The 12,203-nt window shown below is 38.3% G+C and overlaps 1 protein-coding gene across 1 annotated transcript; it reads right to left on the bottom strand.

Annotated features, from left to right (window-relative positions):
• Positions 1-5,461: 5,461 nt before the first annotated feature.
• LOC124134920 lies at positions 5,462-10,496 on the bottom strand. The gene is made up of 5 exons (XM_048396028.1): positions 10,434-10,496; positions 9,454-9,644; positions 8,580-8,813; positions 7,959-8,007; positions 5,462-7,525 (listed from the first exon to the last, which is right to left on the bottom strand). Exons 2-5 carry the CDS (start codon positions 9,520-9,522, stop codon positions 7,344-7,346), a joined length of 534 nt encoding a protein of 177 aa, XP_048251985.1. The 5' UTR covers positions 9,523-9,644; positions 10,434-10,496; the 3' UTR covers positions 5,462-7,343.
• Between the last annotated feature and the right edge of the window lie 1,707 nt (positions 10,497-12,203).

The following is a 12,203-nucleotide window of genomic DNA, read 5'->3' as shown; positions in this document are numbered from 1 at the left end:
TGAAGGTGCAACACATTGATCTTACTGAATGTATGACTTGAACTGGGATATAGATGTACATTTACTACCTGCTACAGGAATAGTGATCCATAACGCTACAGTTGATGGAAGAAAGAATGTTTTAATCCAGTAGATGGAATCATAATATTGTCTGATTTTCTTAATTTATATGTTACATTTGAACCTACAGTGGTTGGTACAATGTCTCTGAGGTACGTTGTGAAGCAATATAACTTTGTAGTTTGTAGGAAAGTCATAGCTTACGCTTCCTCCTTCAATCCATTAACGTTTTCCATCCTATATCGTGGTACAGGTGTTTGTGTGTTGTCTACTTTGGGAACCCAGTAACTTATCGTTGGAGATTTTCGAATTGAGTCATCCCGCATTTTACACGCAAATTCCAAAAATGGGCTCTTAAGAAGATTGCATACACTTTATTGTATGTATTTCTGTTTAATATCATTCGTAATGTTGATTTGTAATGTTGATTTTATATTATCTACGTATCAGGACCATTTATGTTTGATACAAACGTTATACCCACGTGTTTCTGGTTTTTAACATTCTAAACTTCAAATTACGAGGTAATAAAGTCTGATTCATCTTTTAAAGAAAATATTACCGCTTCTGTTTTATCAGGGTTTCATTTGATTAAGCTGCGTGTTGCGAAATTACATAATTTGCTCAGATGTCAATTTTTCGTTGATTCAACTAGTTGATTATCTGGTGAGGAAGCTCCGTGTGCTGTATCGCCAGCAAAGAGTCTTGTTATGCAATCTAATTCATCAATATTGCCGTTAACATATAAAATGAATAACAAGGGATTTAATACCGATCCCTGTGGAACGCCAGTCTTTAAATTCCTTGGCTTAAATAAGGCCCCGCTTACAAACACTAATTGAGTACGACTGCTTATGTAACTTGACAACCTATGAAGTAGATTCCCTCCAATACCATACATTTCCAATTTGTGCACGAGCCCTCTACGCGAGACGAGATTAAGTGCTTTTGACACGTAACAAAAAACATGTACTATATTTGTTTATTATCGAGAGATATACAAATTTGATTATACAATTTTATTAATTGATTGACAGTAGAATGGCCATTTTGAAGGCCTGACTGGTATTTATATAACAATTTATGATCATAAAAATAGTTATGTCGATGCTTAAATATAACTCTCTCAAACACTTTACCAATACAGCTAATGATACTACTTAAGTTTTTTCCTTTCTCATAGAAGGGCATAACATGCGCTCTTTTCCATTCTGATGGATAAGCATTGTAAGTCCATTAATGATTGAACGGCAAACATAAAACAATACAAATGCTGTTCACTGTTTTCTTTAATATGTTATTTCTTATTCTGTCTGGAGCAGATGCTTTATTCATTTGAAGGCATTTTATTACATCAGATATTTCATTTTCTGCGAGAGTACCTCTTAGTATGTTTTTTTTAAAATATGGTAATTTTTTGCGCCCTTTAATTACGGCAGATGTTCATTTGATGTGTCTGATTTCTCTAAATCTGAAAATTTAGAGGGATTGTTATCCGTATCTTGTTCTTTATTTGGGGTATGTACGAAGATGTTCCTTACTATTTGCAATATGATTGTTTATTTACTGTATGTAGTTCCGAAAGAAATTCATAGATGTTATAAAAGAAATTTCCTTCAGCACAACTTTTCATGCTGTTGACTTTATTGCGTTGTTTTCTACAGTCTGTATTACTTCTTCTTGTTTCTTTCGTAATTTTTTTCGGATTAAGTTCTTTGTCCCCTGCGAGCCCTATTAACAATAGGAGTACGAGAAATAAAGGCAGACAGCCATATTATTTATTCTATCCTGCCTCAAAAATAAATTGCATACGGAACATATTAAAATATACATATTGAGGTATTGCAGTACCGGCCTGTTTCTGCAGGTACAGGGGCTACCCTTTCTGCTTTGAGTACACATTATTGTCTCGTTAAATCTTCTTTATATGTCTTGAAAATGATTTTCTGTACAGTAGATAAATAATTTTTAATACCGAGTCCGTTGGAAACATGAAACACTTCAGGGAGGTTTATAGCGTAACTGTCAGCAATCTCAAGAGGTACATTTTAACATTTTAAAACACAGTTTGTTCTTGGTGTTGCCATACGTCTACAGTGAGGAATTTTTGTTGACTATCACCAGTCATTCTAAGAGCGCATTTAGGTCCGCTTCATTTTCCGCTGGCATTACTAAGTCGTCTGCATAGGCCAATACCCAGCGTTTCTCACCGTCGATCCTCTCACCTATAACCAATCTATTTAATGTAGTAAAGAGTTCGTTTATGTATCGTCGATCCTCTCACCTGTATCCAATCCATTTAATGTAGTAATAAGATCGTTTATGTACCGTCGATCCTCTCACCTATATCCAATCCATTTAATGTAGTAATGAGATCGTTTATGTACCATCGATCCTCTCACCTGTATCCAATCCATTTAATGTAGTAATAATATCGTTTATGTACCGTCGATCCTCTCACATATATCCAATCCATATAATGTAGTAATGAGATCGTTTATGTATATGTTGAACAATAAAGGGGAAAGTAAGAATCCTTGCTGCAAATCCCATCTCATATTGAACAACTGAGTAAAATCCCCTCCCAACATTTAACACTCGTATATCAAGATATAATAGCCTCATACATACGTCCACATATCCCAAGGTTTGATAACTTCTTTCACAGAATAGCCCTTCAATTGTATCTTAAGCCCTTTGAAGTCAATAAAGGTTAAATAAGCTGGTTTCTTTGATTCCACTATAGATGTTAATGATGAAATGTGTTCCACTGTCGACCTTTCTTTTCCTTATTCGTCAGATAAAAAGTTATTGTTCTCAGCATACTTATACAGCCTCTTATTCAACACAGAACAATAAAGTTTATTGCTCGAGTTAGTTAGGATAAAGGTTCATATTTATAAACGCATGATGATTTCGGGATAGGTTTAATACTCGTCTTCATCCATTCGCTCGGCACTTTTCCATTTGAAAAATACATATGAAAAAGTATGACTTTGTATTCTTCATCACACCTGGTGGTGATCCTGATACTTTCCGTTTTTCGCTCACAGTTCTGTATTCTCTGCACTTGCATTGAGTTGCTTTCCCCCTCCTTTGGCCCTCTCGGGTCGACATCATTGCTCAATTCTGTGATTGGATCAGGAATTTGGCTCTAACTGAATCACCGAAGTATACTCTTACACTGTTTATATAAATAGAACGTGTAATATACTTTAGATAGTCTTTGCGTCTTCATACATCGATTAAGATTGCAATACATTCTTCAATTACTGTGTGACTGTTAGCACTCTATGTGTCAGAGATTCTAATACCCGTTGGGCTTTGCTGTTGTCATGGCGTGGCATGCTCCGAATTGATCTCCCAATGACAATTTGAGGGAGTCTTGTCCTCGTATTCTTCTTCTGTCTATTTGTTGACAGCGGTGCATGAGCATGGTCGCCGAGCATGCAGACGATTTCCTATCGCTGTTTAGTGACGTGCGTGTTCTGAAAAGTCAAAATCACGTGCACACAGGAATTGGATAGTCCACGTTCACTGTTTCCTGAGTGTTTGGGCATTGGATGGTTCTCTGGCAGTCATTTTTCAAAGCTGTTACTTCGTCTAACGACCGATCATAACATATATTTTCCATATCCTTTACTTTTTAGGAGAGTATATTTAAACACATTGGATCCGTTCGTCGTTATTTCCTTCATCTCCTCTACAACCACAATGCTTCGCATGAAACCTATGATTTCATATATTTACTGTAACTTTATTTCTGATGATTGTAAGTGAAAGCACATTGATTGAGGTGCTCGAACAAAATATCAAGCTTAAGTAGTGATTTTGACAGCTAGTAGTTTGGAGCTGTGGTTTTTTAACTTGTTTATATTCCAAACTCAATCCTAGTGCTTGACACCTTCGTTACCATACAGATATAGAGAGCACCGTTGTGATGACCTTGGTTACAGTTGTCGATCCTCCATGATTCGAGACGCTTGGTGCTAGTAGTTTCTAGAAGTATGGCGGAACCTATATAACGAGGGTGATACTAGGCCTCTTTCTACGACCTGACCTGTGAATTATCTACTTGCCATGAGTGAACGGGATACCTATCGGGAAACATCGACGCTTTTCCTGCTTCCAAAACGATTTCCTGGATTCAAGAACAGAACACGTGCTTGTTCAAGATATTCAATTGTGACACATTCTGGACATTCGTGAGTGCACCGACTGATTTAATAGGGCCTATTGTATATTGCTGCTGCCACATGTTGGACACATGGTATTGCCTGTTATGAATTGTAAACCTGGTCCTGTGTGTTACAATATAATTTGTTTATTATTCATTGATCATGTGTGGTTATTTACTGACTTCAGTTAGTTCTCTTCACATCAATTTCTGGGTTAAACTTCGCGTTTCAACTTATATTAACATTATAATTCTGGAATATATGTTTCAGTATGCCCAATAATATTTTTGCGGTGTGTTGTCATATTTGAAACAGCGTCTTTATGACACAAAAGAGTATAATATGGAAGATCAATTGTAGCGACTGGTTTAATCAAGGAATTACGAACAGTGTTAATGTATTGACGCCACCAATGCAGATATGGCGCAGTTAACGTCGATGTTAAATGCCTACATATGGGTGGTGGGAAAGCCTGTGGTTAAAGCGTTTGCACGTCACGCGAAAGTCTCTGGTTTGATTCCCAACATACAATGTGGGAAGCCCATTTCTGATGCCCTAGTCGTGATATTGCTGGAATGTTGCTGAACGCAATATAAAACCCAATCCACTCACTCATGCATTCTAAAAATAAAATCTTGAGGCAGAAGTAACTGTAAAATGCGTAGTTGGTGGTAAATTCGTCGAAGAATACAATAGAAATGAACACATATTTTACCAGAAACAGCATCTCGATCCTCGTTTCAATGTCCGCTTTAGCAGCAAAATTCTTATTTCAATTTGACGCCGAATAACAATGTTGCAGTCGTAACGTATTGTCTGCTGTTATTTAATCCCTTTTGATTATTTCTTTGTTTTTTACCTTTGAATAGTTGTTTTAGTTCACAACTACCCACAATTAATATATCCTGTCTTAACACGACACGCTTCAAACATTCGCCGTGGAGAGATGCGTCCATTGCGAGTGCCAGAAACCTATCATAATGTGTTCGGATCCCAGGTGCGACTATATTACGTTTCTCTGTTTGTCAGCACAAACCCGCAATGAGGTAAACATATAAGACATGCAGCGCCTCGGCCTTGTCTCTAACATCAAGCTGACACGCCTTGATATAACTGAAATATTGTTCTCGGTGGCATGCACACTCACCCAATACATCTCTCACCAAACATGAAGCTCATTTCTGAATCCTTTTCATAAACAAACACAAAAACAGAACAAAGTGTGAATTAGCCATCCTTTTATTTTGAAGCATTTTGTGACAAGCATTCAAGAATCTGTCATCAACCATACCAACAATTAGTACTTCCATAGCAACAGTTTTCAACAGTCCGTGGTTAGGGGATATTTTGTACAAAAACATCGATATTTAGACATGCACTTTTTTTCCGGATGGAAAATGAAGAAAAGCATCGTACAGTGTCAAAACATGGAATTGGAAAACAGACATAAACGAACAAAGGGGACACATTTCAGCACTAGCAAGGCTTCACACATTGCTGTCTATGTGGGGATTCAAACCCGGCCAGACTGCATGTCAAGCAAGCGCTTTAACTGCTAGACTTCCACACCAATCCCATAAATGAAATAACACCTAATTTGCATGTGAGAAAATTTCATATACAACTTAGATGTTTTCCTATACTCTAATTACGTATTTTCTATGATTTCACCGCAGGCATCGTCATCTGGTTTCAATCGTAAAACCTATTCAGAAGCTCATTGGTACGTTTGCAGTTTATATGTATATGTGTTTCATTTATTAAGTTTAATTAGGTTTTGACGTATGTGAGCATCAAAGAAAAGACCTTTGTAACTATTCTTGCTATTTATATTTTGAAATGGGTACGGACGGACATATAAAACTGCAAAGCCAGAGAATATCCAATCTCTATTATTCAACGAACTGATTCCATTGGGTGTAAAAGGAAAAATAGCGGTGAAAAATATAAGAATGGATCACTGAAAAACATTGATGACAGAAATGCTTGACGCTGTAAACTAGAATATATATATTTGACCAAATATGAGTATCATTATTTTTGTCTTAAATGTGAGGACATGCGACGTTTGTCCAATTCAAATGTCAGTGTAAAGCACCGATGCTTGACCATTTTATTAGTGTTAGGAATGCCAGCAATATAAGTAGTTTATACAAACTGTCAAACTATAATTTTAATGTTCTACAGCCTCGGAACAGTTTAATATTCACGTATTCATACATATTGGATACATGGAGCTGTTTTATACCTTCTTATTGCAGTGTGTTGTGATGGCTGGAAATATCAATCCGTGCTTCATAATTGTGTTCTGTAGACCATTACACCGAATAAACCAAATCTCTCAAAGGTAACTTCCATAATAGATCCACCCGGTAGGGATTCTGGGTTGGGTCACCAGCAACATAAAGTATGCTGGCCGTAAGAGGCGACCAAATGGACAGGGTGGTCAAGTTCGGTGACTGGGTTGAAGGCGTGTCATCGTACCCCGACCGGGTATATCATTGCTTAAAGTGTCACTAGATTGTCTGGTCCAGACTTACCTACGTATAAGCACCCGTCATTTAGCTGGAAAACTGCTAAATAAAGCTCGAAACAACAAACAAATATCATCCGCGAAGAATGAGATTGTAAAGATTGGCCTGCAGGTTGTATAGATACTTGTCTTAAACGAGTCTAGTTCAAGCTTAGTATTTAGCCTATCGCCTACTCGGATATAGATCGACTGTATAAGGTCACTGGATAGTAATGCACCCATGTATAAATATGTCAATAGTCTTGAGACTTCCAGCAATGCAGCCACTTTAGACAAACTGTTATATTTATCTTTAATTCTTTACTTATTGATATCAATCTGTGTTTCAAAATTGACAAACTGTCAAATTATATCTTTAATATTTTACTACTTAGTATTAATCTGTGCTTCATAATTGTCTTCTTCATTGCACTGAATAAACCATATTTCTCCCAAGTGCAACTCCTATATAGAAAGGTGAACAATGAGCTTGAAGATTGCGAAGTTGTATGGGTGCTTTTGTTATACAAGTCCAGTTGAAGCCTATCATATACTCAGAAAAAGCATTGAGCGCATAGGGTCACTGGGGGAGTTCAGAAGTCACGCAAAGCCAGTGAGAGGACACCAGAAATAAGGGAGGCAAGGAGTGTCACATGGGACATGGTGATTTTGTAGTTGCCGCATGTGGTATTTGGTATCACAACTGAATCAGTTACGTCTATGATCGGTTTTGATGTCGGCGTCGATCGGGTTGTGGTGGTGTCGTCAGGGCCGCCTGTGTGTGGAAAACGTTTATTAGAGATGTTCGACTGTGAAAGGGAGGTAACATTTTGTAATAAAGGTAAACAAATATTATTACCAAGTAAACAGTATATAAATCAATGGAACCGAATCACTCTCAATAGTGGTCCAAATTTTCTTTCCCGAAATAACATGTTATTGATAATCCTTAATCCGGATTAACTTTTCATAAACCTCACTAGTAAACCTCACTCATACAAAGCGTCAGTAATGGGGCTTAAAATCTGATGCTCATGTGAGATCACAGTGGAATAAGTTATGTTTGGACGCAATTTACATCTTAAATCTCACTAACGCATCCCTCTGTTTGAACTGGACTAAGACTTTCAGTTAATATAGATTCTGCTAATGGACGAAATTGCAGCTGATGGCAACATTTTGTGACCAAGATATCTGAAGACACTTACTTGAGCTGTCTCTACTGATGCACACGCCGTTTTGCACTGTGTATCCATTCTGTTGATACATAAAATGCACACTTTACAGTTTATTGATGGCTGACAAGAACATAATATTTAGTATGGTAATGTACTGAACAGTTACCAATGCAAACAATGTAATCTTAATGTCCTAGATATTAATCCTTTCGTTTTGGGGTTTAATCTGTCGAACGTCTAGTTGGCTTTCGCCGTGATATTGCTGGAACATTGCTAAAAGCGGAGGAAAACCATACTCACTCACCCACTTCAAGTTGACCTTCGCGGTTTGTGTCAGGGTTGAGGTAATCTCTATATTCATTTGTTTGATCAAATAATAAAGGCTTTTATGTTAATATGGGTTAGGGGATGGAGGTATAATTCGTGGACGAAATAATTAGATATAAAAGTACCGGAAAAATATACTTTTGCTCCCAGTCCTACCTCTGTTATGTTCTTGTTATTTTGTTTATATCAGTGTAAATTAATTTTAGAAGAGATTCAAACAGGTCGACAGAACGATTGGCGCATTCATGGTTATACCTCGGCATTATATTTACTGAATAATAATAAAAGCGTTAATTTGAAAAGTCTACATAGTCTATGGCTTACCCGTACGATCCAGATTTTGGACTCGTGATCAACAGTCACACACGTGCTATCATATACCAGAACTCCGACACTCTCGCTGTAGATGTTGTCAATGTTGGCCACGGAGATGTTGTAGGCTGTGACAATGCCCCTGGGTGCATCCACCCTTACAGGGCACCCCACTTCACTCAAGCTCCGCTCAGTACCATCTGATACCTGGGTATCCGGCTCATTAAGGGATCCACCATTGCCCACCTACAAGAACGTATAAAACATGTACAAGTATTCCCATGTGGATCGTGTCCGTGGCTGGTGGATAGGGCATCTACCCGGAGAGCGACAGGTCGGTGTTTCAATCCCAAACCATACCCAAAGGTGGTACTTGTTGTTACCCACTCGGAATTAAGGGGACAAGGACTATCCAGTATAATGTCTCAGAGCCTACAGCCATGTCAAATGGTAAAACCAGCATTAGTCCGGACTCGTACCAGAACACACGATTATTTCATAGAATAGTTAGTTTGCCATGATCTGACATATTAACTATTGTCATTGAATAAATCCGGTTTTATTTAAATTCTTTTGGGTAGTACATTACTGGAAAGGCGGCGTTAATCCAGCTGGATCACTTGCTGAAGTGCTTAATACACCTGTACTTATCTGTAACGATTGTCAAAAAGAGTAGCCTTCAGACCGCTCAACTGCTTAACTATTGACAGGGATATTCTTATTCAATGGTACTACAAACTATCATTATTATTTAATATTATATCATTATTAAAAGTTGAATACTCTGCTTAGCCTAAGTAAGCAGTTCAAGAGATATTAAGTCATTTTATTTCCTGAAAAGATGATTTTGTCAGATGGACAACATGCTAGCCTTATTTCAACCTACCGTGAATTTAGTGGCTCGACATTTGATTGCTGCATCTTCCAGAAAGGTCAGTCCAAACACTGTCAACATCTGGCAGTTCCTGGTAGCCAGGTCACAGTGACCGTTGTCCTCGACCTCGTCCAGAACAGGTGGTTGGGTCAAGTCCACTGAACAGTCAGCACTGCCAAATCCGGCACTGCAGATGCACAGTCCTGAAAATGTTGGATCAATATCATCCTTATTGTGCTCACTTACCATACTCTATTTATTAATACATGTTTATTAAGGCTGAAGGGGCCGTTCTCGGCACATTTACAACACAAATGTACCCGAGGTACGTTTCTGTATACAGAAATGTACTCTAGCCAAATTCAAAGTACAGAAACGTACCATTCCGTTTCCATTCCGCCGCAGGGCCGCAGGGTGCAATGCGCGTAACCGGTTCATTAGATATTCGTCACTTCCTGTATGCCAAACAGCGGTTAAATTCATCATGGAAGTCGGCGTTCGTCAGGAGGAACTTTTCGATTATCTTCTTAACCTAAATTCCAGTGTATCATAAAGTGACGTTCGAACGTTAGTCTAATATTCCGCGATGCACGCATGCACCCGTAATCAAGCGAACCGGAACTACAACATGAACCAGTGTCGGTTTCGGGTTGGGGAATATGGACTCGTCTACCGTTAAGGGTACCAGTTACGTTTCTGTATTTTGATTTTTGCAAGGGTATATTTCTGTATACAGAAACGTACCTGGAATACATTTCTTTAGTACCTGTGTCGACAACGACCCCTTCAGCTCAGTAAGAGGTTTGTCGTAAAATGGCTTTACATAATGACCTATAGTTGCGCCAGTTTTATCAATATTCAGTGAATTCTTGGCTTGGAGTCTACTGCAACAACAACAACAACAACAACATCGTAACGGCACCAATATTAGTGTATAGAATTAAATGATTTAAACAATAAACTCCCTTGACTTTACTTGTGGTGATATATACCTTTGTTGCAGGTGCCTCTGTTGCTACAGTCGTTGGGACAGACGTTGTTGGTGATCGCGTCAAACACAGAAGGGGCCCCTGGGTTGTTGGGGTCAGTTACCCAAAGATCGGGGTTGAGAAATACTTCCATCTCACAGGAAGTACGAACTGTGCCGATAGACATCATTTGAAAGTCAGTTGTGCCAGAGAGCTGCAAATATGGTAAATATGCACATAATGTTATGGAATTGTCATATATTCAGAACTTGATCATTGACATTATTAGCGTAAGCAAAGAAATACTCTGAATTTTAATTATTAAGGTCACCTAAACAACGAGACATATTATTATTATCATCATTATCATTAGTATTGCCAAAGATTGTTATATGTTTGGCCCTTCGATAAAGTATTATAATTATAATTAACCATAATGTCACTGATGCAGTCGTCGCGGCTGCGGTTGATGTCGACTCCTGGGACGTTGCTGCACAGCTGGACGGTCGTGGACACTGCGAACAGATTGTTGCAGAATTCAGCCGCTGTCTGGTTGTTCCACACTTCTGCTGAAGTTTGCTGGAATGACAAAATGAGATTTCAACTGAAACATGTTTGCAAAAATTGTATATTCAATATATGCGAATCAAACCTTGTTAAATAATTTAAATCACGAATAATTATATGCAGAAACTTTTACTTATGTTTATATGGGTTGAATACAGAATTGTCTTCTGGGAACAACGTAATGAACATTTAAAATATACATTGGGGATGATCCTCAATATCAAAACAAAAATATAATGAATACCCTTTTGTATCGGTGGCCGATGTTCCTGTTTCGCACCATTCGCTTCTTCCTGTTGCCGTGTATGGCACAGGGAACGTCCTTGTAATGATTTGGCCTGACCACACTGTTCATCGCCGAAAGAGAAGAACATTTCACGTTACTCCCGCCTTCGCAGAAGCAGTACTTTGGGGGCTGTTGCAACGTTGTAAGTGTTCTCACATAATCGGTGTTAAACAGGTCGTGCGTCCCTACTCTGAAAAATGGTAGCATATAATATGTGTCAAGTGCGCATATTCGACAAAAATAACTACGCTAGACAAAACGCATTCCCTTAGATCATGTGTTTCGTTCTGAACTTTCTATAGTTAAAATATCACATGCATTCAAGGAACCTTACCTCCAGGAATTGATGAACGTATTTCTGTTGCTGCTCCATGTCTCATCTCTCATGATTAAGTCATCACTCTGTGTGTTAGAGAGCTGGCCGCACAAACCACGACTCGCCAAGGTATCAAGGACCGTGCCAGTAACCCAAACATTTAAGACATTCTTCCCGGTTCCAGGAATGCTGTAGGTATGGACGGATACTAGTGCCCCGGTTGGCAAGTTTATCTAATTGAATAAAACCAAAAGACTACATATCAGTGCATTTGATAAACTAAGGCGTTCATATGTCAATGATACAGATAACTACCATGCCCAGTCTTATATTCATAACAATCTAATCTAGATACAGGAATGACAAGGAATTACTTATGTCACAATTTTCAGTTTAAAATTACATATTGACAACAACTTTTAATATCCGTCAAAGGCAGTTTGAAGTAAATAATGATTTATCTACACATGCAACTTCATTTATACCTACCTGATAAGCGTTGAATCTCTTTCTTATTTCCATGGCGTTGTCTGATTCGTCACAGCCGTGATGTTGTATTCTCCATGAGTTGGTATCGCAGCTATTTATGGAGAACACCGTCTTTCCGGATTGAACAGCTACCCCA

This window comes from Haliotis rufescens, unplaced genomic scaffold (assembly GCF_023055435.1).
Source record: "Haliotis rufescens isolate VD_foot unplaced genomic scaffold, xgHalRufe1.0.p SCAF_15, whole genome shotgun sequence".
In the NCBI taxonomy this organism is placed as follows: Eukaryota; Metazoa; Mollusca; class Gastropoda; order Lepetellida; family Haliotidae; genus Haliotis; species Haliotis rufescens.
This window is presented reverse-complemented; position numbering and strand designations above follow the sequence as displayed.